We start from the raw sequence: 27,066 nt of genomic DNA on the forward strand, positions 1-27,066 counted from the left end.
TCTTTGTTGGAAGATGATGATTGTATTTAAGATCATAAGTAAATGTGACTTTATAAGTTGGAGGCTGCTTATATATTGCCATTCTTTATACAACATCATAATAACCATGGACACATGTAATCAGAATCTATAAAGCAGATGCTTCTGAAACTTCCACCTCTTGAAATAAGTGCATCTACCTTAGCTCAGCTAATTAGTTGGAAGAAGGTGGTTAGAGTAAATGGCTAGTCCTTTGCAAAGACAGTCAGTGGGATATGGCATGTAGATTGATGAAGTCCTTTGGCTGTACATTTCCTGAACTGTAAAGTCATGCTTGCAGTTTTTATTCACACTCGGGCCTCTTAGCCACAGCTGCAGACTTCTCATTTCTTTTGAAAAGTGTGTGGTTACAAGGAAGACTACATAGCTACCTGCTGGTTTGGGATTAGCACATTTGCTGACCATATCAGTTGGGTAAAACATTGTACTCCCTCTGGTGCCAACTCTGTGAACCCATGAGCGTAATATGTAGGTGAGGAAGTAGGAAACAGTTACAATAGTCAAGCAATATTATTCAGAAAAAGATATAAGACGGATTTCCAAATTATGAAAAGCTTAAAGTGTTGGAAGTAAAAAGTGCTAAGGAAAAAGGATCAAGAAGGTCACTTCAGGTGCATAGCTGGGACAGATGCTTAGAAAGCTGTGGAGGGGTCCTTTGCCTCTCCCAACAGTGACAAGACACATTTGATTTAGTGCAGAGGGTAGGTTTGGATAGAGAAAGTCAGTCATAGATACGTGTTCATTTTGGCTTTTTGTTAATTGACAAGACTGTAATTTCCTATGACTAATGAGTGAGATCTCAAGTAATGAAGAGGCTTCTTTAAGAAAGGAAAAAAAAAAAAACCCCAAGATTTTTCATCATCTTAAATAGAAACAGACTAAGTATATGAACGAAGGCCTATATTTGTATCTGCCTACTCCAGTGTTTTGAATAGAGTTGGTGATATTTCTTAACTGTTGATAAAGTACAGCACAAGATTTAAAATCTCATAATTCAACAAAACTACAATTATTTTCTTCTTATTTTACTGTTAGCACTTTTATCTCTTTTCCCCTATAAAAATGTCAACAGTGCCTCATATGTAATAGATGCTAAAAATAAAGTCAACAAAACAGATGTATAGAGCATGTTAGTGTATCAGATTCAGTTAGTGTGCAGGACAAATTATGTGTATAGAATTAAACATAGTATCTCTCTTCACTGTTTAAATCGGCCTAAAATATAATGGCTAGACTTGCCCTCAGATTTGATGTTAAAATGTGATCTAGTGTAGGAAGTAGTTACCTCAGTGGGAGAAGCTGACTTTAAATTGTTCAGCCCTCTTTACTGAGCTCACAGCTCTTGTACACTTCTGGGCTCATAATGAGGCTGTATCCTAAGGGTTCTTAGATATAAGATCTTTCCCTTTGTTGTCTTAAGGATGAATATGCATAAAACATAGTGGCAGGAAACTTTTTATTTTCATTGTTTATATTATGACAGTCTCACAGCAGGTAGACATTCCCCCCAACATTTTATTATGAGAAATTTCAAATAAAGAGAAAAGTTGAAAGAATTTCACAAGGAACACCCATGTCCTCACCATACAGATACTGAAGTTAACAGTTTACTATGCCTTATTACGTTTATCTGTCTCTCTAGCCCTCCATTTATCCATCAGTTCATCTTTTTATGGTGCATTTAAAAAAAGGTATTTGGTTTACTTTTCCTCCAGATACTTCAACTCGTATATCATTAACTTGAATTTGTTTACTGTCTTCCATTTTTTCTTTCTTTAGGGATAATTTTAGATACAGTAAAATGCACAAGTCTTAGGGATACTATTCCTAAGGTTTGATACCCATGCGACATGTTAAAGCAACAAATCATTCATGACACTTGTTAAAGACAGTAAGTCAGACTTTATTCAAGAGGGACTATGGTGACAGGTAGAGGGGCCACTGCAATGGGATCTTGCACTGGGGAGAGAGATTGGGTTTGACTCTGACTCCAGCAAGGACAAATGGGGATTTATAACCAAGGAGCAGAGTTGGGGGTCAGTGGGTGGGATTCTTGCTAGTTAAGGTCAACAGACTATGTGTTGAAGGCAGGCCAGGGTCATATGCAGAGTGGAGGGTGAGGAGTGTGACAGATATTGGTGGGGAGGGGTTTCCCTAAACTGATTTAGCAGGATTCTTGCTCAAGCTGGATTCCACAGGAACAGACAGGGAAGCCTAGGGTCTGGATCTAGTCAGAAAGAGGACTCAGAGGAGCTAACCAAATTTTTGGTCAAAGGAGATAATCTTTGTTTAACCCAACTCCTGTCAAGATATAGAACCTTATATTACCCTCTTGTCTCTTACCAATCAGTCCTCATCCCACCCCCTACAGGCAACTCTGTTCCGATTTTCTCCATCATGGATTAGCTTGGCCAATTCTAGATCTTCATATAAATAGAGCCATGTATAGTATGTCCTCTTTTGTATAAAGCTTCATTTCTTCAGCATGTTTTTGAGATTTATTTATGTTATTACATGCTTTGGTAGTTTATTCCTTTTTATTGATGAAGAGCAGAAGTTGGCAAACTTTTCCTATAAAGAGCCAAATAGTAACGTGGTCTCTGTTGCAACTACTCAGCTCTGCCATTGCAGTGCAAATGTGACCATAGATAATATGCAAATGAATAGGCATGGCTGTGTTCCAATAAAACTTTATTTTGAAAAACAGGTGGTGGGCTGGTAGCACTGTTATCACTTTTCCACTATAAAAAAGCAGAAGAGCATTCAGTATTTCACCAATAATCCTATCCTTGATGAAGGATATTTCATTTCATGCATATATCACACTTTATCTACTGTCATATTACCAGACATTTCAGCTGACTTTTTTAGTTATTAAAAAGAGCTACTATGAACATTATTCTAACGGGCTTTTTTTTAGATGTATGTTTTTGTTTATCTGCAAGCGGAATTGCTGTGTACGGTGCTTGCTCAGTTTTAAAAGAAACTGCCAGACTCTTTCTAAGGTAATTTATAATTTATACAGCTACAATAAAGTATGAGAGTTCTAGTTGCTCTACATCCTTGCAAACATTTTGTGTTCTCATTCTTTTTAGTTTTATCCATTTTGGTGTGTGTTAGTATCTATTGTGGTTTTAATGTGTGTTTCCTTGATGACTAAGGTTGTTGAATACTTTTCATGTGTTGTTTCTGTGTTTAAATATCTTACTTTGTGAAGTAAGCATTCTCCACATGCTTACCCACTTAAAAATATTTGCTGTTTCTTTTTGTTACAGAGTTGAACTTATTTATATATTTATGTTTTCCCCTTTATTCCATTAATGTGGTAAATTAAACTGACATTTCTAAAGTTAAATCAACCTTTAATTATTGGAATAAACTCTTCTTGGACAGGGATTTAGATATTGCTGGATTTGATTTGCTAACATTTTAAGAAGTGTGCACCTGTGTTCATGAGGGATAATTGCTCTGTAACTTTTTTTGGTAATGTCTTTGTCAGAGTTTAGTGTTAAGGATGTACTGGACTCAAACAGTTCAAAATTGTTCCTTCCTTCTCTATTTTCTGAAAGTCATATAAAATTGGTGTCATCTCTTCTTTAAAGTTTGAGAGAATTCACCAGTAAAACCATCTTGGTCTTGGAAGTTGGTTTTTGATTTTTTTTTTTTTTTTTTTGGGTAGGATGGTTTTTGACAAATTTAGTTTGTTTTTTTGTTTGTTTTTGTTTTTGCTTTTTTTGAGACAAGGTCTTGCTGTGTCACCCAGGCTGGAATGTAGTGGCACAATTATATCTCACTGCTGCCTCAACCTCCCAGGCTCAAGTGATCCTCCTACCTCAGCCTCCCAAGTAGCTGGGACTACAGGTGCATGCCACCACACCTGGCTAGTTTTTGTATTTTTTGTAGAGATGATGTTTTGCCATGCTGCCCAGGCTAGTCTCAAACTCCTGGGATCAAGTGATCTGCCCACCTTGGCCTCCCAAAGTGCTGGGACTACAGGTGTTAGTCACTGCACCTGGCCTTATTTAGTTTTATTCAGTAGAAGGCTATTAATATTTTCTGTTTCATCTGTGTTAGTGTTGATAAGTTACATCTTTTAGGGAATGTTTCCATTTCTTGACATTGCTGAATTTGTTGGCATGAAGTTCATAATATTATCTTACTTAATGTCTATAAGGTCTGTAAGATGATTCCTGCTTTGTTTCTAATATTAATAATTTGTATTTTCTTTTTTTCCTGTTGATCATTGTAGACAGAGTTTGGTCAATTTTGTTGGTCTTTTTTTTTTTTTTTTTTTTTGAGACAGAATCTTGCTCTGTCGCCAGGCTGGAGTGCAGTGGCGCGATCTTGGCTTACTGCAACCTCAGCCTCCTGGGTTCAAGCGATTCCACTGCCTCAGCCTCCTGAGTAGCTGGGACTACAGGCGACCACCACCACGTCCAGCTAATTTTTTGTATTTTAGTAGAGACGGGGTTTCACCATGTTGGCCAGGATGGTCTCGATCTCCTGACCTCATGATCCACCCACCTCGGCCTCCCACAGTGCTGGGATTACAGGCGTGAGCCACCGCGCCCGGCCTTGTTGGTCTTTTTAAGGAACCATCTTTGGGATTTGTTAATGGTTTCTATGGTTTTTCTTTATTACTTTATTGATTTCTGCTCTTTAGTTCCTTAGACTTACTTTGGCTGTACTTTGTGCTTTTGCTAGAACGTTCATTGATTTTAGGCCTTTCTTTCTTTTTAAATATAAGCATTTAAAGTTGCACCTTTCACATTTTGTTTTACTTTCATTATAACTTGGATTGAAGTGTATTCTAATTTCCCTTCTGACTTCTGTGATGCATGGATTATGTATAGGTGTTCTAATTTTTAAATGCTTGGTGGTTTCTTAGGTACTTTATTATTTATTTTGAATTTAATTCCACTGTGGTCACAGAACATACTAGGTGTGATTTCCTTCCTTTTAAATTTATTTAGGCTTGTTTTGTGGTCCAGCATGGTATCTACCTTGATGAATATTCTATGTACACTTGAAAATAAGGTGTATTCTGCAATTGTTGGATGTAATATTTGTTAGTTTTTCCATCAGGTATGAGGCAAGAATTGTTAAGATCTTCGATTATCTGTTGTAGAAATTGTGAACTTTCTTGTCTCTCTCTTTAATATTGTCAATATTTCTTCATGCATTTTGAAGCTCTGCTATTAGCAGCCTACATATTTATGACTGTCAAGTGTTCTGATGAATTTTTACTTTCATTCTTACTCAGTGTTCCTGTTTATCACTGGCAATACTCTTTTTCTTGAAGTTTTATATGATATTAATAGAATCACCTCTGCCCTCTTGATCTTATTGCTTGCATGGTGTATCTGTCTTCATCCATTTACTTTCAGTGTCTTTTGCCTTTATAAGTATGCTTCTTATAGACATCATGTAGTTGGAACTTGCTTTGTTTCTATCAATTTTGATAATTATAATCTCCTTTGTTTGAAGTGTTTACTTGATCAGTATTAATGTGATTATTATTATGGTTGTATGTAGGTCTGCCATTTTACTATTGTTTTCTTTTTTGTTTTTGAATTTTTTGTTCATATCTTTCTGTTGTCATTTGGATTATTTGAATATTTCTAGTATCCCCTCTGGAGTGCAGTGGTTATTCACAGCCATGATTATATTGCATTGTAGTCTTAAAATCCTGGCCTCAAGCAGTCCTCCTGCCTCAGCCTCCCAAGTAGCTGGGACTATAGGGGCATGTCCTGCACTTGACTGTAACCACTTTTTAAATAAATTTCTAACATTAGTTTAATAGTTTCTAATTATTAGTTACCACTATAATTGAAATTAAAATATGTCTTCCTCTAGCTCTTGATTTATCAATTTTAGGCAGTATCCCTTGTCTGCCTGCTACAGAAGAGGAAGAACTGAGTAGACCTCACTAGTTCCTTCTGTTCTTTCTCACCTTCAATTTTAGTTGAGTATTTGATCTTTTGGTTATATTTACAGCTTTAATGTAATATAAATAAGTACTAATATACCCAAGTTTCTTTCTTGCTTTGTCACCTTTAGATAGCATCTCGATTGTATACTACTGATAATAAGGAAATTAGTATACTTCCATCTTATCTTTCAGCTACATTTTAAGTATATATTAGTATACTTTGATAATGTTTGTAGTGTTTAGATTATTTCCTGTAACTATAATTGTGTATAGTAAGGAAATGAAAGCCATTTAGTAGATTAATGTATAGCTGCAGGATCAAGTCATGTGTTTGAATACTTAGAGAAGGAGATGTAATCATTTCACCAACCAGGGTCAGACACATGGAGTCTCTCGTTCACAGATGGCCACACTTTTAGTATGCTTCTCATTTGGAGCAGGAATTTTTGGTAAGCTTCACCCCGAGTTAGAGTTACTGTCTCTCTGCCAGAAGAAACCTATGTCTCTGTCTTACTAAGAACATCTGGAGATTTTTAGTGACAGTTTGTATGAATGAGATCCTCTCTCTGTGAAGATACTCTTTTTTTTATATATATACTTTTTTTTCTTTTCACTCTGAAGATATTGTTTAGCCCTATAACTCCTGGCTGTGCCTGGCCTGCCGCACATCTTTTGCCCCAGAACTCCTTTCACTGCCTTTCTGGGTTTTTCTGTCTTCTTTTTAAAAATTTAATAATGTCTTCATCTTTCTTGGATTCTTTTTTTATTTTGTTTAAAGTGCATCCTCAAAAAGTGATATGAATGCGTCTGATGCTGGAATGGAGTATTGCAGCTTCTCAGAAATTCAGAGGAAAAATGATTTTTAACACAGACTTTTATGTATAGTAAACTATTAATTAGGGTAAGGATTCAGTGCAATTGTTTAGAAGTTTTCTTTTTTCAGTGTTCTGGAGACACTGGAATCACCTGTGGTGTAAAAGTTTGGAACAATCTCTGGAAAGACTGCTGCTTTACTGGGAGGTGGCTTAGTGACAGCTTTCTCTGTGAAAATGTTTTGTGTGGGCTTTGCTTTTTGAGCCAATGAAATTCTTTTAAATAGGTTAGTTTAGCACATTTGCATTGATCGATATGACAGATGTTTGGTCAACATTCTATCATTCTGTTTTGCTGAAATCTTTTTGCGATTTGGCCTGTATTTTGTATACGCTCCTGATATTTAGGAAAGTTTGCATTTTTGTACTTTTAAAAATAGTTTTATTAACCCTCTTTATTTTGGCAACATCCATTAGTTTCCTACTGTGAGGAACAATTTAGTGTACTTCCTCCTCTTCCTCACTGTTCTTCCACCACTTAATAATTTGTTGAGGAAATTCTCTAGGATTTGCCTTTGTAATATTACTCAATTTATCAGTGGCTGATGTTTTCTGATTACTTCAGCTGACATAGGTGGGAATGAATGAACTTACTCCCTCATCATCCTTCCCCTTTCTTTTCCCATGTTTCGTCAGCTGTATCCCTTTTGCACCATCAGGGCACGCGCTCTACTCTGTCGCTGTTAGTCCCCTGCTTTGTGTTAGTCTTGGTTCTACGTGAAATTCAGCGTGGACTGGTTCTCCTTTGGCCACGGTTTCTTCAGCCATCTCTTGGTGAGTTCATCTTATAGTAGTTTCCTCAGGGAGGTCCTAAGAGAATTTTCCCTACTTTCTTCTATGTTCAATACAGATTGTACTTGTACCTTTTATATCTGAAGGATGGCGTGGCTGGATAATAAAGTCCTTCCCTCACCCCTGTGCCATGTATCTCGTAGTTACTGTTCTGTTCTTTTCTGGGACTATTGTTATGGAAAACCTGGGGCCAGGTTTTTTGTTTTTGGCCTGCCCATCCAAAGAGCCCTTATCTTCAAGTCTGAATTATGCTAGGATATGTCTTCTTGTTGCCCATTCTCAGCCAGGCTGCCCTGGCACTCAGTGCACCTTTTCAGTCTAGATCCATCTTTCACTTCAGGAAAATTTTCTTAATCTGTTTTGGTCTCTTCTGTTTCTTTTTCGGCTTAGTTTTCTGCATACAAGTTATACATGAATTGTATTTCCTTTGCCTGTCATCATTAGCCATAATTTTTCCTCAGCCTTTTAAAAAAGTATTTTATATAATTTACTTAAGTCAAAATTCACAAGAGACAAAGTAGGACGTTAAATTATAATAAAAGGGTTCATTCATTGAGAATCTATGAATATATCTGACATCAGTTTTCCCAAACACATAAAGCAAATATTGACAGAATTGAAGCAAAAAATAGACAGCAATATAATAATGGTAGGATACTTCAGTATCCCACTTTCAGTAATGAATAATAAAGCAAGATAGAATATTAATAAGGGAATAAAAAACTTGAATGCACTATAAAACAATTACACCTAACAAATGTATACAGACAGCAGAGTACACATTCTTTTCAGTAGCTCATGAAACATTTTCCTAGATAGACCACATGTGACACCACAAGTCTTAATAAATTTTTTAAAATTGAAATTTTACAGACTATGATTTATGGCCCAAAGGGAATAAAACTCAGAAATCAGTAACAGAAGGAAAATTGAAAAATTCACAAAATGTGAAAATTAAACACACTCTTGAGCATGCTCTTATTCAAGGGTCGGAAGATATAATATTGTGAAGATGGCCATGCTGCCCAGCGTGAGCCACACATGCAGCACACCTTTCAATTCCCAATTTTACTTTTCTGAAAATAGAAAAAAACTCACAAAATTACATGAAACCTCAAGGGACCATGAAAAGTCTGACAATCTTAAAAGAAGAAAAATATTGGAGACATTACACTTAATAATGTCCGAACACCAAATAAAGCTACGGTAACCAAAGCCCTTTGGTACTGGCATAAAGGCAGAACACCAAAGCAGTGGAGCAGAATGCAGCACAGGTAGCAACTCTGGCATACATGCTCAGGTGAGTTATTTGCACACCATTTATTGAAGCATTATCCACAAAAGCCAATAGGTGAAAGCAATTTAAACTTCCCTTACCAAATGAATGGATACATATAACTTGGAATACAAAAAAATGGAATATTACTCAGCTTTTAAAAAGCAAGAGGTTTTCTAATATCTACCATAAAGACAAATTTTGAAGACATTATGCTAAATTTAATAACCTAGCCACACACAGAAAAATACTGTATGAATCTATTTACATGGAATATCTAAAGTAGTTAACACCCTTAAAAAGAGAAAATAGAATGATGTTTGTACAGTAAAAACGTTGAATTGAAAAACACCAAAATGTGTGCCCTTTATGAATGTGCAGTCATAGTTGAGAATTGTAGCTATCTAGAATTATTTTTTAGTAATACACTATGTTTATTCAGTATTTTTTCGTGAAATTTTGTTCTGCCAATTTATATTTCTGTGTCTCATCTTTTACGGTAGGTTATGTCACATTGTGTTTTTAGTTTTTATTTATGTATTATAATTTTGTATGCCAATATTCGACTCTGTAAACATTAAGACAGTGTTTAGGCAGAAGTCAGATATGAATCAGCCATACATTTATAGCCAATATAATTATTTCTGTGTTTGTATAAATATTTGCCTGTATAAATATTCCCCCATTTTATGACTTCTATATTTGCTTTTTTTGGTTGGTGGTCAATGGTGGTTTTATTTTTAATTGTAAAAAATACATAACGAAATTTATAATCTCTAATATTTTCTTTCTTTTTTTTTTTTTGAGACGGAGTCTCGCTCTGTCGCCCAGGCTGGAGTGCAGTGGTGCGATCTCAGCTCACTGCAAGCTCCGCCTGCTGGGTTCACCCATTCTCCTGCCTCAGCCTCCCGAGTAGCTGGAACTACAGGTGCCTGCCACCACACCCGGCTAATTTTTCCTATTTTTTAGTAGAGACGGGGTTTCACCGTGTTAGCCAGGATGGTCTCGATCTCCTGACCTCGTGATCTGCCTGTCTCGGCCTCCCAAAGTGCTGGGATTACAGGCATGAGCCACCGTGCCTGGCCTAATATTTTCAATTATATAGTTAAGAATATTGACATTGTTAGCACCTAGCTCTAGAACATTTTTATTTTTGTGAAAGTAATATGCAATACACATGAGTCTCAGGCTTTTAAAACTCTCTATTTCCATTTCCTTTTGTTAGATCCTTCATTTTTATCTTCTCCCTTGTTCTCTTTCTCGTTTTGTCTTCATGTCTATGATAGTTTTGATTTGTTCTTATTTTTCTTGAGTCCTGATTGCTGACATTTTTACCTCCTCGTCATCTCCTGGTCTCTTTCCTGAGTTCTGATTCTGCCTTGTGATTACCCTTAATGGAAGTGATTGGATTAAGTTACTTAATTTGTCTATGATGCTTGCCCAGAATTTCCTCTGGTTTTGTTTTTCTGATGGCTATTCAGAAAATAGTATTCTTTGGCTATGTTTTTCTCATGAACGTTCATTAGATAAGTTTTACATGTTCTTTTCCTGATTTAATTTTTAAATATCTTTGAAGTGATATTGTGCCAGTTAAAAAAAAATTATTACTCATCATAAAATGAGTTGGAGTTCACTGCCCTAGCTATTTGTGGGGCTAGTCCTCTGGATGTCAGTTTTCTTTTTTTGTTTTCTGCATGTAAGGTGTGCTGGGGCCAGGGCAGCCTTCTGTAGTTAACAGTCGCAGTACTCTCTGCTTCACTGTTTCCACAGACATTCTGCTTCCCGCTAATATGATTTTGCTGTATAGCCCTGCCCTCTCTACTTCTCTGCACCAAACCATGGCCAGGAGGTCATCTGCCACCAGCCCCACTTGCCCCTGTACCCCATTCCTTTGCTACACCAAAGGGGTGTGTGTTTTGCACTTCAGGATGCGCCCTTCACCTTCAGGGAGCATAGAGTTGCTGTTCTCTGGGATCTGCCACACAGGCTGTTTCGCTGTTCCCTCTCACTGTATTCTCTTCTTTACCTCTGTCTTGCCCCCGGTAAGGCCTCTGCTTTATCTCCACTATGTGTGCTCTAGATTTCCTGGTTCTTGTAATATGCAAGGGATACAGGTTGTCACTTCAGGGTAAGCTCACACTCATAGAAGGTGTATTTTGTCAGCATTTTCTGTGATCTTTTACCATTTGGCCTTCTCACTATTTGCTTCCCCCCTCGTCTTAGGTTCATGGCTGATAGCACCTTTTAGCAGCCCTTGTACAGTTTCTTTGTATTGTTTTGCTGAAAATGGAATTTGGAGCTGCACCCTATCTGTTTACCTTGTTTCTTTTGTGTGATATGTTTCTTTTGTGTGATAGGCAGCAGGAGAATGTTGGTGTTCCATGGGGCATGTTTATATTGGAGGTCTGATATACTACATTCTTTCAAAGGATTTCTTTGCATTGAGAGTAGACTTTTAGGGGAATAGGGTGGAAGCTGGGAACACCTGTTAGGAAACTGTTTTAATAATTCAGGTGAATGGTGGCCCGTGTCACAGTGTTAACTATGGAAATGCTGAGAAGTGGTTAAACTGTGGCTATATTGTGAAGGAAAGCTGATTTGGAACTTGCTAATGGATTGGTAGGGTGAGAGAGGGAGTTGCTTGTAGCTGTGTGCACCTGTCTTTCAAATGCTGGTCTGTGCTGGGGAGCTCAGGGCAGGCTGTAAGTAAATAGGACCTGTTCACTGGAGAACGTCCCCAGTGGCACTTGCCCAGCTGCCCCGGTGGGCCCTGCTTCACTCATTTTACTGATCGGGTGTCAGTAAAATGATCTATTTAACTTTGGTCTGGGTGGGACCGCTTTTTGTTTGTTCCAGGTTTGTTGTAGAGGTTTGCGTGTCCTACAGGGGCCCTCCACAAGCACACCTTTCACTCTGCTTATAGTAGGGGTTAATGCTGCAGCCAGTGGCTCCATATACAGGGGCCAGAGCCTGCCCAGCCGTCCCGTAGTCATCTCACGGACTATCCTGATGGTTGCCTTATAGCTACTTCTGCTTGCCAAACTGAGGGTCCTCGGCCAAAGATAATGGCTTCCAGATCTGCTAGGGCCTCTTATAGTGTGTGCTTGCATTGTGGTTCTCTCTACTTAGGTTTATTACTAATGTGCTCCCACTTCCTGTCTTCCAGAAATTTATCAAAGTTGCTGGTCTGCTGTTGTCTTCAGTGCTACTGTGATTATATTACTTTTCGTCACTTCGGTGGCAAGGAGGGTAGGCAAACGTGTGTGCTTACGTCTCCCATCCTAAGCTGGTGATTTGCATTGCTCCTTAAGAATGTGAAGGGAATATAGAGGAAAAGTAATTTGGGATAGATAAGATTTTTTAGATTCAGAATTTAGAAAATGAATTGGCTAATATGCAACATGGTATTCTTTATCTAGGGCTGACATATGTCTGGCTTATTCTATTTTTCATAGCTGTTCAGTAATGGTGGGATAAACATTGGATGTGTGTGTGTGGTTTTTTTTTTTTTATACTTTAAGTTCTGGGGTACATGTGCAGAATGTACAGGTTTGTTACATAGGTATACACATGCCATGGTGATTTGCTGCACCCATCAACCCGTCATCTACATTAGGTATCTCTCCTAATGCTATCCCACCCCCAGCCCCCCACCTCCCCACAGGCCCCGGTGTGTGATGTTCCCCTCCCTGTGTCCACGTGTTCTCATTGTTCAGCTCCCACTTATGAGTGAGAACATGCAGTGTTTGGTTTTCTGTTCCTGTGTTAGTTTGCTGAGAACAGTGGTTTCCAGCTTCATTCATGTCCCTGCGAAGGACATGAACTCACCTTTTTTATGGCTGCATAGTATTCTATGGTATATATGTGCCACATTTTCTTTATCCAGTCTATCATTGATGGACATTTGGGTTGGTTCCAAGTCTTTGCTATTGTGAACAGTGCTGCAATAAACATATCTGTGCATGTGTCTTTATAGTAGAATGATTTATAATCCTTTGGATATGTACCCAGTAATGGGATTGCGGGGTCAAATGGTATTTCTGGTTGTAGATCCTTGAGGAATCGCCACACTGTCTTCTACAATGGTTGAACTAATTTACTCTCCCACCAACAGTGTAAAAGCCTTCCTATTTCTCTACATCCTCTCCAGCATCTGTTGTTTCCTAACTTTTTAATGATCGCCATTCTAACTGGTGTGAGATAGTACCTCATTGTGGTTTTGATTTGCATTTCTCTAATGACCAGTGATGATGAGCTTTTTTTCATATGTCTGTCGGCTGCATACATGTCTTCTTTTGAGAAGTGTCTGTTCATATCCTTCGCCCACTTTTTGAAAGGGTTGTTTTCTTGTAAATTTGTTTAAGTTCCCTGTGGATTCTGGATGTTAGCCCTTTGTCAGATGGATAGATCGCAAAAATTTTCTCCCATTCATGGCAAAAAAATTCTCCCATGTAGGTTGCCTGTTCACTCTGATGATAGTTTCTTTTGCTGTTCAGAAGCTCTTTAGTTTAATTAGATCCCATTTGTCAATTTTGGCTTTTGTTGCCATTGCTTTTGATGTTTTAGTCATGAAGTCTTTGCCCAGGCCTGTGTCCTGAATGGTATTGCCTAGGTTTTCTTCTAGAGTTTTTATGGTTTTATGTCTTACGTTTAAGTCTTTAATCCACCTCAAGTTAATTTTTGTATAAGGTGTAAGGAAGGGGTCCAGTTTCAGTTTTCCGCATATGGCTAGCCAGTTTTCCAACACCATTTATTAAATAGGGAATCCTTTCCCCATTGCTTGTTTTTTGTCTGTTAGGTGTTTTGTTTTGTTTTGTTTTATTTTTAGATGCTCTCTTAGAGTGTGGAGTCCGAGACAAAGTATAATTTAAAATGGTCTGTCTAGTTATATCTGTGGGAAGTCTTATATCATCCATACTTAGGTTTCTAATTAGTTGTCTGCAAATATGTGAATATAGGAAACAACCTATAATTTTTCATTTTTGTCTTATGTTGGGAAAAATGTGTTCACCTTAAATTTTAATACAAATACGGTACAAAAGACTGCTTTGGGGAGATAACCCTGAACATGTAAGAATGAAAACATGTTTTAGATGTAGAGTCTGCACAAGTAGCAAAATTATGTATATTGAAACATCTTCCTATTGTATTCCTTCAAGGTCTGTTTCCTTACTGGGTGTTAATTGTAAAGTTAAACCTTACTACTGTTTATGATGGTTTTGTTTTTATACTAAACTGGGAGGAGTTTTTTATGTCCCTGTGGGTTGGGCTATAGTAACATTTAATTTAATGATGCACTGATGCGAGAATTCACTTTAGGAGAAAAGATTGAAGGGTCCCCTTCCCCAGTGCCACAGGGCCAAAGGTGGTGGTGGTTCGTTTTTCTACGTAGTGTGCAGCCTGTCAAAATTTGTTAGTCTTGTTGTAGGACTCTTTCCTTAGTTCAGCTAAAGACAGGGGGTCCTTGTCACACGGCCACGAAAAATGAGTCTCACAGACAATTTGAAGAGGGCAGGACTTATTGGGTGAAAAGGAAAAGAGGGAAACAGGGACTCTCTACAAGGCCAGAGTCCCAGCTAGTGTGCTTCCCACCTTGCAGATTGAATCCCAGGTTCCATCCCGGAAGAGGAGGGAGGGGCCGGGCTCCTCCCCGCTGCAAATGGTGGGAACTTCCCGAGGCTCCACCCCAGTGCGCACTCCTCCCAGTGTGCAGGCCAGTTGGAGTTTTTCCGGGAACCCCTTTGCATTTGGCTGTCTCAGTCTTACGCCAATATCTTTCTCATTTTAATCTGTCCAAGGTGCCTTACATTCCTTCCATGTTTAGCTGTTGCAAAGATGAGTGTACACATGTCTTTTATCCTAGTGAAATGCATTTTCATAAAAACAAGAATTTTATCCCAGCAATCTATTATTGGAATTATCTATGCAAGGAGAATATTGAGAAAAATTTGAGTGGGGGCTTCCCTAGACCATCCCCAGATTTGGTGATCTGGTAAGAAGACACACAGGACTCAGCATATAGTTGTACTCAGGGCTTTGATTCTAGTGAAAAAGCAAAGTCAGCACAGGGAAAAGGTGCAAGGGGGAAAATCTGAAGGAAACCAGGCAGAAGATTCCAGGAATTCTCTCCCTGTGATGTCATAAAGGACAAGCTTAATTTTTCCAGTAATGAGAAATTCTACAATGTGTGAAATGTTGTCTACCAGGGAAGCTCGTTATAGACACTGCACCCAGAGTTTTTTGGGGGGACTAGGCACTAGACACCTTCTGTATGGCCTGCACCAAAATCCTAGACTCCCAGAAGGAAAGATGTTTAGCATAAACTGTATTTTTCATACAAACAGTTCAGGCATGAGTCATTCTTACCATGGAATGTTGGGAACACTCCTGAAATCTGGCTTCCCAAACATCAGCAGTAAGCCAAGTTCGTCAGCAAACTTTTCTAAGGATAGTTGTCTCAGGACTGCTGTGTTGACTCTCTTCTGCATATTAGGTACCCAGATGCCTTGTATTTTCTAAGTATTTAAAATACTGCTGGGCGTGGTAGTGCGTGCCTGTAGTCCCAGCTACTTCATGGGCCTGAGGCAGGAGGATGGCTTGTGCCTGGGAGGTCGAGGCTGCAGTCAGCCAAAGTGACAGAGACCTTGTCTCTTAAAATTTTTTTTAAAAATACTGTGTAATAAAATAAAAGATGTAATGTGGATAGTCACCAGACTCCCTATACTGGGACTGTATGTGTTTTGTATTTTGATTGACACTTAGGTTTGTGATAGTGTTGAAGCCTGTGGGTTACTGAGTCATTCGGATTGTGGACAGTTCCTTCTGTTCCCTTTCTTTCTATAAATTTTTTTTCTAGCTTCCCATTGGCCAAACCCACCTCCTGATCCCTTTCTAAACATCTAATTCTGCACTGTTGTCAATCCATAGCTGACCAGGCAGATTTTCTTTATCACTGTCTTTCTTTCCTGTGTAACAACCACTTAGTCTTAATGGTGGTAAGATTGCTCTGGATCAAGTGCTGATATTAACATATTTACCCAGAGGGTGTGGGGAGATAATGCGGGAGGGTGGACAAGTAAACAGCAGTACATTTTGTTGAATGAGAATAATAAACTAGCTAAACTCAGTTTTCATTATTATGCCTTTTAAACCTTTTTTTTTTTTTTTGAGACGGAATCTCGCTCTGTCACCCAGGCTGGAGTGCAGTGGCGCAATGTCAGCCACTGCAAACCTCTGCCTCCCAGGTTCAAGCGATTTTCCTGCTTCAGCCTCCTGAGTAGCTGGGACTACCGGCATGCCATGCCCGGCTAATTTTTGTTTTTTTTTTTTAGTAGAGATGGCGTTTCACTGTGTTGGCCACACTGGTTTTGAACTCCTGACCCTCATGATCCGCCCACCTCGGCCTCCCAAAGTGATGGGATCACAGGCATGAGCCCCTGTGCCCGGCCTCTTAAATATTCTTGATCAAGGTTGCTAACGGGGTATCACTTAAGGTTTTTGGCAATAATGGCCAAAGAGTGAAGGGACTGGGGGATGATAACTTTAGCATCAATTTTACAGGATAAGAAAAGGCAACAAATTATAATTTGCCTTAACAATATTATCTTAAACATATTTTGACAGCTATTCAGGATTATGAAACTGCTCAGGAACACAATGAAAATGATCAGCAGATTCGAGAAGGTCTAGAGAAAGCACAAAGATTATTGAAACAGTCGCAGAAACGAGATTATTATAAAATCTTGGGAGTAAAAAGGTGAATTATTAATTTAAAATTTACTTTGCTATTTTTAATCAACTCTGTTTCAAAGCTAATCATTGCTCTTTTTCCTCTCTGATTCATTTTCTTTACTTAATGTAATTTCAGTCATATGGATTAAACCTTAACAATCTTTAACATTAGAAAGCTACTTTGAGTATTTTATAGGCAAGTTTCTTTGATAGAGACCAATAATGCAACAACAGAGAATTAGCAGTTGGCAACAAAGATGACACTGTAGCATGAATGGGTCCTAGGCCTAGATTTTTTAAGAAGGGTAAAGGGGTAGGAGTGAGATTTCTTTTGGTGGGGATGGAGGAGGAGACGGAATGGGTAAAGAAAAAGCCTTCTCTAGGCCTAAAAATAAAGTAGTGCTTTCAGAATTAAATCTGAAATTAAGATCTACCTTATATAAAAGTACATACTAAGTAAATGATACACCTCCCAGTGCCTGTGAGTTAATTCTGAAATTAAGTAAATGACATACCTCCCAGTGCCTGTGAGTGAATTCTGAAATTAAGTAAATGATATACCTCCCAGTGGTTCACTGAGTAAACCATCAATCTTTCAGAATTCGGAATCTTTGTGCTTACTATTAAGTAAGCTAATGCAGAAGCATAATTGAAAGTGGCAGAGTCAAATATCTTTTTAATACCAAGAATTGAATTATGGTAAGTTGGAAATTCAGAAAGTTAAAAAATTCATTGATGTACCCTTTTTAAAAAAGGGAAAGTTCTAAAGATCAGGAGTGCTTTATTCTCAGTAATCTTAGTGAGCGAGTATCCAAGGAAGCCTGATGTCAGCTTTAATGATCATCCAGAACTGTATATGCAGATCTTTGGCCTGTGATACCATTGGAACTATTTTATAAAACCATTTTGTTAATTGCCAGTGGGATCTTAATCAGCTCTTCTGATTTTTATGATAGTATGTTAGACACTTCTCCACTAATGACTATTTATTTTACCACCCCTCAGAAATGCCAAAAAGCAAGAAATCATTAAAGCATACCGAAAATTAGCACTGCAGTGGCACCCAGATAACTTCCAGAATGAAGAAGAAAAGAAAAAAGCTGAGAAAAAGTTCATTGACATAGCAGCTGCTAAAGAAGTCCTCTCTGATCCAGGTATTATTAGCTTTTATTCCTTTGACTCATCCTAGAGGTGGTGTTAGAAGCGAGGGTGGAACATGTGGTGGGTTCTCCATGTGGGGCTGTATAGGCAGTGACGGGTCCTGAGCCCAGTTCCAGAGGTCCAGTTTTATGCCTGCCCTCATTCAGCCCCCTTATGCTGGGCACCCTCCTGTTGCAGGGTACAGTGGAAAGACTATCAAACGTGGAATCAGAGGGCCTGAATTTGAATCTTTTTTTCTACTCAAACAAGTTATCAGAACTTTTTGGTCTCAGTTTTTTCAACACTGAGCGTAAGAGGATCTCTCAGGTTCCCTCTAACCTCAAAGGTCAATGATGAATTTTCTCCACCAAGCTTACAGGAGCTTGATGAGGAAACCAGCTTGCCAGGCTGGATTACATGGAGTGGGAGAAGAACAGAAGTCTGGCCTAGGGCCTGCTTTGCCCCATATGTGTTCACCAGGAATCTTGCCCTGAATCATAGGATCATTAGATTCACAGGCTTATACATGTTTTTTTTTAAAAAAAATTTATTTTTTGTAGAAATGGGATCTCACCATGTTGCCCAGGCTGGTCTTTAACTCCTGGGCTAAAGTGATCTTCCCAAAGTTCTGAGATTACAGGTGTGAGCCTCTGCACCTGGCCACGTGTGTTCTTTTGCTGTACAGTAATATGGCCTGGAAATTTCATAAGAGGGAGACAGGCTAAGCATTGAGGTAATATTGAACAATGCTTTGCTGTTGTCAGAGAATTTCATGTTAAGCTTATACTGCTTTTTTGTGGCCTTCCATGTCAGTGGGAACAGAAGCTGTGATCTGAGCTAAACAACTTAAACAAAAAGAGAGGAAAGTTTTATGTTTATTTGTCAAATCTTTTTTGCAGTGGAATTGAAAGTAAATGATCCCTTTGTTTTCAAGTAATTTATAATCCAGTAAAGGAGACAGAAATGTACTTCCCTTATCAAGTAATGTTGGATACATACTGTCCTGTTACTTAGCAAATATTGAGTGGCTACAACCTGCCTTAAGCAGTTCAATCCTCTTAGTTTGTGCAGTGCACAGGTGTGACAGCGTATCAGACTGGGAGTCAAGATCTTATGGGAGGGGGACTTTGTGCTAAGTTTTAAGGTAGCAGGGAGCCAACCAAGGAGATGGGTGTCCCTGCACAGAGGCATGCACTGAGGAAAGAGCTGCAGGTCCTTTTTCTTACCTCCTGTTCTTATGTTCAGGATGAACTATCTTTTCTTTTAAAGACTTTAAAGTTTTTTACTAAGCATATATCAAAACACATATATCATATTTATGAATATGTTTAGTAGAATCACATGATGTATGCAATCTGAAACTTAATTTTCACTTGAAATAAATCTTGGCTATAGTTTTTTCTCATTGAAAAATGGTTACCTCATTCTTTGAGATGTATGCAGACCACTCCATTGAATTTTTAAGTAATTACATGATGTGGATATAGCTGAATTCACTTCCCCTTCCATTCACAGCATCCTTTCTCTGGGGCCATTATCACCCCCACCCCTATGCAGAGTTCAGTACTGTTCTAAGTGCTAACACCCTAGATTAATTTTGCCTGTGAGATATCAAAGATATGGGGCCTGAGTCTAACTGCATTAGCTTTTATAAAACAAAGCTGAGTTTCAGATCACCTACAGTACCCGCTTAGTTATTAACACTCAGCATAAGAACCCTCCATTTTACTGGTGGGTTTCCTCCTCCTTAATATGTAGCTTCAGATTAACTTCCCAGAATGAAGTAAACTGGCTTTTCTCTAAGTATCTTTGAACCCCTAAAGGACAAGTTACTGTGAGAGAGCAAAGTGAGACTTGGGATTATTTTTATATTTGCATTTTTTTCTGCACTCTCTATTTTCCATTTATTAAAAAACCTAGCTATATGCTAAGTCTTTTTTTTTTTTTTTTTGTAAGTTCAGGGGTACATGTGCAGGTTTGTTACATAGGTAAATGTGTGTTATGGGGGTTTGTTGTACAGATTATTTCATCACCCAGGTATTAAGTCTAGAACCCATTAGTTATTATTCCTGATCCTTTCCCTCCTCCCTTCACCCTCCAATAGGCCCCAGTGTCTGCTGTTCCCCTTTATGCATCCATGAGTTCTCATCATTTAGCTCCCACTTGTGAGAATATGTGGTATTTGGTTTTCTGTTCCTGCATTAGTTTGCTAAGGATAGTGGCCTCCAGCATTCATGCCCCTGCAAAGGACATGATCTCATTCTTTTTTATGGCTGCACAGTATTCCATGGTATATATGTACCACATTTTCTTTATCCAGTCTATCATTGATGGGCATTTAGGTTGATTCCATGTCTTTTCTATTGTGAACAGAGCTGCAATAAACAGATATATGCATGTGTCTTTATAATGGAACAATTTGTATTCTTTTGGGTGTATACCCAGTAATGAGATTGCTAAGTTGAATGGTATTTCTGTCTTTAAGGAATTGCCACACTGTCTTCCACAATGGCTGAATGAATTTACACTCCCACCAATAGTGTATAAGCGTTCCTTTTTCACCACAACCTTGGCAGCATCTTTTTTTTTACTTTTTAATAATAGTCATTTTTTATTGCAATAATGATCTAATTATTTGCTCTAGTGATCAGTGATGTTGAGCTTTTTTTCATATGATTGTTGGCCGCATATATGTCTTCTTTTGAGAAGTGTCTGTTCATGTCCTTTGCCCACTTTTTAATGGGGTTGTTTTAAGTTCCTTGTAGACCTTTGTCAGTTGCATAGTTTGCAAAAATTTTCTCCCATTCTGTAGGTTGTCTGTTTACTCTGTTGATAGTTTCTTTTGCTGTGCAGAAGCTCTTTAATTAGATCTCATTTGTCAGTTTTTGCTTTTGTTGCAATTTCATGATGGAAACACCAAAAGCAATCTTTGCTCATACCTATGTCCTGAATAGTATTTGCTTAGGTTGTCTTCCAGGGTTTTTCTAATGGCTCTGAGGACATGAGCTCTTTCTTCCTATCCGGGCACTATTCCTCTCTGTTGCCTTCTCCCATGTCTCTGCATTGGTCTCTCTGTTCAGGGCTCAGAGGCCCTGCTGTGGGGGCACCAATTGCATGGGGAGGGAAAGGTGAGCCTCCTGGAGTTGTATGTTATGGAGGCCCCTCCCCTCATGTCTGAGGAGCCTTAGTGCCAGAATGCTCATTAGTTGCTTGATGAGGTCATTGCCTTATAGACTTTATTTTGGGGATTAGGGTGGTGAGCTGGCTGTTTCATTACAATTGTAGACTTTTGGAAGTTTCTTTCTCTCAAATTATTTTTTTCCAAATAATTTCATTGGGTAGTTATCAAGCTTGGGTGGCTTCTTCTGGAGTGAGATTTAGGGGCCTGAATCTCAATAAATACGTATTTTTAACCCTGAACCTCACCCTCCTTGTGGTGAATTTCTCTAGTCTGTTTCTTCAGGGTGGGAATGGGAGAGCCTGGATTTGAATGTCAGGCACAACTCTTGATAACTGAAAAGTAAGTAGATCCTCAGGCCCACCCACCCTCCTCTGCCCAAAGAAAACATTCCCCCTGCCCCTATACCTTAGATATTATCTGGTTCTTAATTTTGATTTCTTTCTAGAAATGAGAAAGAAGTTTGACGACGGAGAAGATCCCTTGGATGCAGAGAGCCAGCAAGGAGGCGGTGGCAACCCTTTCCACAGAAGCTGGAACTCATGGCAAGGGTTCAATCCCTTCAGCTCAGGCGGACCATTTAGATTTAAATTCCACTTCAATTAAACCAACTGTTTTTCTGCTCTTCTTCCTTAATTTTTTTAAAGATTAAAAACAAAGAAATCTTGTTCCGGGACCCTAATGAAAAAAAATTTCAAATCTTTCAGTTTGTCCATGACCAAAGAGTTGCTTTAATAGGAAAAAATCTGTTCTTATCCCTGTTAGATTTATGGTTAATGGGTTTGCAACAGCAGGGAGGCAAGGAATGGTTCTATTTCTGACAGAGCAGCCTGCATCTGCTTTATGCTGTCTGGAGGGAAGTGGTCTGAGGCAGGCTCACCTGTGGAAGTGCTCACGTATTCTGTATTTTTCTACACTGGAGCTGAGATTCTTCTCTTCACAGTCTTGCAGAGTAAGTCAGTGCCTACAAGTGTAAGGAGGAGCTGTAATCTTCACAAGAATGGTTATGCTTCAGTATTCTGAAAGAGAACATGAACATTTTTGAGCTGTATGTTCTTAGGGACAACTGTGCTTCGATATGGTCAGTCTCGTCACTTGTGAGTAGCTGTGAAATCTTTAGTGTGCATGTGTTTACACCTCTGTGGTCTGTCAACATGGCTGTCACTGAAGAAGGAGCAAGAGACCATCTTTTAGGAACCCTGCCACCAAATAATAATATATCCAGGCTTAGACTTTGGATTAATGTTAAATGTACATTTTTTTTGGTTCAGTACCTGAAGAAGAATACTGAAACTTGAATCTATAAATTCCTATGGACCCTTTTAATATTAAACACAACAAAAGTTATAGGTAAAATAGGTTCAGATAAAATAGTGGTGGTATTTAAAATAATATTGCTGAAGTGCAGATTGAAATACTTTTTAAACAACTGAAGTTCTGAGTTTTTATAGGGAATTTCATGTAACAAGACTGGTTTAGAAATGTAAAGTTGTGCAGTCAATGTAAATAAATACAGAACGCCATGCTTCCCACTTTTAAGTAAAGACAGTGGGCAGCTTCTTTTTCTCCTTCTATCAAGGCTTCCCCCTATCTTAAAGGTCTGTGGCGCCTCCCACGTGGGACCTGTCTGCTGGTACGTGTTAAACAGCAGACCTGCCCTTCTACCAGATCTTGATGCCTCTGATGTTCTCCTGCCTACAAGAAAACACAGGCAAGTTTAGTCAGGTCTGGCTATATTTCCACTGTTGTTTCATTTAATAAGATGGCATCTCCTCTTGAGATATGTTCTTCTTACCTTTTAAGAAGATACTATTTAAGAAGTGAACTATTCAGTCTTTGTATACTGAATGCTTTTTCCCTAAAAAATGTTAATCAAGAATATTGAATATTTATGGAACTCTCGATGCTGCATTTGAAAGCTGAAGGAATTACTTTAGATAGGAATTGCTACCTTTATTCCGGAAAGGTTTTGTTTCTGCCTCAAAGCATTTTGAAGTGTTTTAACCATTAAAGGGTCTAATTTTTTTTTCTTAATAAAATCAAGCATTTTAATTCACTGTGGGAGGCATCCTGACCATGGACATCCATAACAGCAAAGCACAAATCGTTTTCGTCTGTAGTCATATCCTGAAACATAGGTGGACAAATTTTTAACTGAGAGACAAAAATCACATAGTTGTTGAATTGAGCAGAACACTTAAGTGCTTTCTGCATCTGTTTAGGAGTCTATTTCTTACCAATAATTTCCAAGGCATTTCTGTTTATTTAGTAATCTCACTACTGGCTATGTCAGCAATATCTTTTTCAATCTGGTTCCTTTTGTATATGATGTCACTGTGACCTCTCTGAAATATAGTGATGGCTTTTACCTACTTTGAAAAGAATTTTCACATAGAGTCAGAAAAAAAAGGAAATATCAAATCACTTCCCTTTCCACTTGGAGAGCACGACAGTTGCCAACAACAAGGGGTCAAGGGCCGCACAGGAGATATGTTGGGTGCCTGGCTACCTCCCACCTGCTGCCCAGAGGCTTGTTGGCATTTTCATTTTTTCTCCGCTTGTAACAACCATAGTTTCAGTTCCTACATTCTTATCATGGATTTAACTTAGTCATCTTAACTGACGTGCAGTTACTCGCCTGTTTTCAGTGAAGAGAGAGAAGCAGCTCTGGTGCCACATGCCGGTGCCATGGAGGGAAATGAATTCTCTGCAATCTGTTGTTTCGCTGATTCATGAAGAAAGTAACAACTGTTGAGTTTCAGCCTTGATGGCCGTTGGCAGTTTTCTGGTGTCCACCCAAACGGAAAGACAGTCACTCCTGCTTCCCCTAACGTGTGACTGAGCAGCAGCCTGGGTGTGTAAAGAGATAGTCATTCCCCCTGCCTGTCTCACTGTAGGGTAGCATTATCCACTGTAAAACCGTACTACTTTCATTTTCCCTTGGGGACTGCAGGTGCCAGGTAACCTTTTTTTTTTTTTTTTTTTTTTTTTGAGACAGAGTCTTGCTCTGTTGCCCAGGCTGGAGTGCAGGGACACCTCCCGGGTTCAAACGATTCTCCTGCCTCAGCCTCCAAATAGCTGGGGCTATAGGTGTGCACCACCATGCCTGGCTAATTTTTGTATTTTTAGTAGAAATGGGGTTTCACTGTGTTAGCCAGGATGGTCTTGATCTCCTGACCTTGTGATCTGCCTGCCTTGACCTTCCAAAGTGCTGGGATTACAGGCGTGAGCCACCGCACCTGGCCATCAGGTAACCTTTATGGCTCTTTCAGGAAAAGTGAAATCAGAGAGGGGTACCCTAGCCACAGCTCTGTTGTATTCTGCTCTTCTTTCCTTTTTGGTGAGCTCCATGGGTGGAGTTATCAGTAGTCTGTACTTTGTGGATATTTTGCCCAGCAGGAAGTATTAGACACATCAGTCTAGAAGCATTGTGAAAAGGTTCCAAAACGGGAGACAAAATTTAATTCATTCCTCAGTTCTGAAAGTTTGTGCTTTCTTACCATGAATAGATGAAAACTTGAAAAAAATCTTGACAGTTTACTAATGTGAATTGGATGTAACATACTGCTAATTCTACAAGGCCTTTCTCTTTAGTCAGTATTAAAAATCTTCTTTAAAGTATTGGTATGAAAACAAATTTTTGTTGCCCTGATAATGGAATTTTAAAACTACCCACAGTTTTAGAGAAAACATAACTGGGTAAAAAAGGTAGCCAATAAAACCACAATTTGAAATTGATACCATTTTCTACTCACAATGGATGATGAAAAATTTCACCTTTAAATGGGTCAGAAGTTGTCTTTGACAGACATATACCATGAAAAAACTACATAAAATGGCTCCCTGGTGAGATTACAGACACAGGGCCCTGGTGATGGGTGTTGCAAAGTTTTCACTGAGCACACAGCAATGGTATCACCTAGAGAAGTTCACGCAACTTTGTTGAATGTAGTTGACTTTTCCAAATTTATAAAGGAAGGAAGAAGGCAAATGTTAATTTGCTAACAACGAATATCCTTTTTCTAAATCAGATCATTCCTTTTTTGTTAGTGGCAGTTTATCCTGTAATTTCAAATGACGTTAAGAGGTGGGATTATTTGGGGTTTTTTTGTTTGTTTGTTTACAGATGATCTCATTTGCTGAATGATTTAAGAGTAAAATTAGCCACTGCGTGGCTTTGTATATAGTAACCAGTTTTGTTGCACTTGTCCGTGGCTGAAACACTTACCTGCAGTGGGAAGCCGAGCAAGGAGGAGGTAAACATTGGAGATGTTTGTGAAAATGTTACTCTTACCGTGAGGTTTTAGTTTGTTTTAAATAAGAAAAGACTAAGTAACTTAATCCATCTCAATGTAGTGTTTTAATAAAAAAGGAACCTAATATTTGAAATGGGTCTCAGACATGTCTACAAATATGGGTACTATTTTTATGCCCGTGTATTTTCACATTTAATAAAAATATTTATGGTCATATCAGTATTTCCTTGCTTTTGATTCATTTTTGTCCTTGAATATAAAATTCTAAGAAAGTCCATCTTAGGAAAAGTCTATTATTTCCAACTTTGCTTCACGCAAAACCAGTGACTGAGGTGACAAAAGGGCTCTTCCTTTACACAAGTTGACAGGGAAGGTCAGAACACACAAAGCAGAAAGGGCTAAAATTTCTTAACCCTCAAAAGTCCTAGGACAACTGAGGACTTAAAAAACGGACAAGTCTTCCATTTCAGTACTATTAAAATGTAACACTTAAATTGGCTTTGTCTGAAGATTTTCTCTTTTATACCCCATTTGTACATTTCTGTTAAGGTCCTAAGTTGGGAGGAAGGACACTATAGCCTATCTCAAATTTCCAGCTACAAACAGAAGGAACTGTCTTCTCAGTTAATGTATTCTGCATATCTTAAGATCCAAGGAGAGCTACAATATGTAAATGTATATAGAACTTTTCCAGAAAGCTCAAACCTTCCAATTTTTTTTTTTTTTTTTTTTTTTTGGTGAGACGGAGTCTTGCTCTGTTGCCCAGGCTGGAGTGCAGTGGCATGATCTCGGCTCACTACAACCTCTGCCTCCCTGGTTCAAACAATTCTCTGCCACCGCCTCCCGAGTAGCTGGGATTATAGGTGCCCACCATCACGTCTGGCTAATTTTTTTGTATTTTTAGTAGAGATGATGGGGTTTCACCATCTTGGCCAGGCTGGTTTTGAATTCCTGACCTCGTGATCCACCTGCCTCAACCTCCCAAAGTGCTGGGATTACAGGCGTGAGCCACTGCACCCAGCCAAAGCTTCCAAAGTCTTAATCGTCATGACATTGTAGCAATATATGAGCAGCCAGCCTGAGTCTGAAGATAAACAGCATGAACATGTGGAGCAGGCATGAGGGCTGTAGGGAAACTGCAAGAAGGGAGGTCCAGGTCCTCTTCCCAGAGCCTCAGGAGCTCTCACTGAGCAGGCACCAAACCTGCTCCCTCCCTACCCCCAGGCCCAAATCAGTGCTTCATCTTTAAAAAAAAAAATTATCATTTTAATCTTAATGCTAGCTTACAGTTCACACCTCAGAGACCCTGAACTCTGCAAACCCTTTGGGGTTTGGGAGCAAATCCTTTGGGAATGCTTCTATGATAAACAGAAGCTTAATATGCATATTTATTGCCTTATACTAGGATTGTTTCTAATGAAGCATACAGGAGACAACTCAGCTTGCATGTCTATTTTGAACACATTTCCAACCTTCACTTAGGTCTGTTTTTCCTAATCAACTCAGTCTACTGGGATAAGCAACCCTCTGACAGATACTCCCAGGGACTGGGCTGCCATGGCTTGGAAGGGCCACTGGGAACATTAGTGCCAAGGTCTGAGGAAACCAGAATTGAACATATGTAAAAAACATAAGGGAGTAACCACTGCTTGCAGCATTTCTGAGTGGATTTCAACTGCTCTAAGTCTTCTTGGTATTTATATACTTCCTTGTTATTACAGGAGATTTGTATAGGTATATCTTTGAGTACAGTGTGCCATTTGTAGGTACGGTTAAAAAGGATTTTTCCTTCTTACGCTGTTTTCCCTAACTACATGTAGTTTTGCTCCTAAGTATGAAGATGCTTTATC

The 27,066-nt window shown here is 38.8% G+C and overlaps 1 protein-coding gene across 2 annotated transcripts in view; it reads left to right on the forward strand.

Moving 5' to 3' along the window:
* Positions 1–25,438, forward strand: part of DNAJC3 (DnaJ heat shock protein family (Hsp40) member C3) — a 109,457-nt gene extending 84,019 nt beyond the window's left edge. For both annotated transcript variants that reach the window (XM_024230931.3, XM_054529560.2), the window contains exons 10-12: positions 16,535–16,667; positions 17,648–17,796; positions 21,409–25,438. In XM_024230931.3, coding sequence (XP_024086699.1) covers positions 16,535–16,667; positions 17,648–17,796; positions 21,409–21,566 — 440 coding nt within the window. In that variant the 3' untranslated portion in view covers positions 21,567–25,438. The remainder of the gene's footprint in view (positions 1–16,534; positions 16,668–17,647; positions 17,797–21,408) is intronic.
* The last annotated feature ends 1,628 nt before the right edge of the window (positions 25,439–27,066 follow it).

The sequence above is a fragment of the Pongo abelii genome, chromosome 14, assembly GCF_028885655.2.
Source record: "Pongo abelii isolate AG06213 chromosome 14, NHGRI_mPonAbe1-v2.0_pri, whole genome shotgun sequence".
NCBI lineage: Eukaryota > Metazoa > Chordata > Mammalia > Primates > Hominidae > Pongo > Pongo abelii.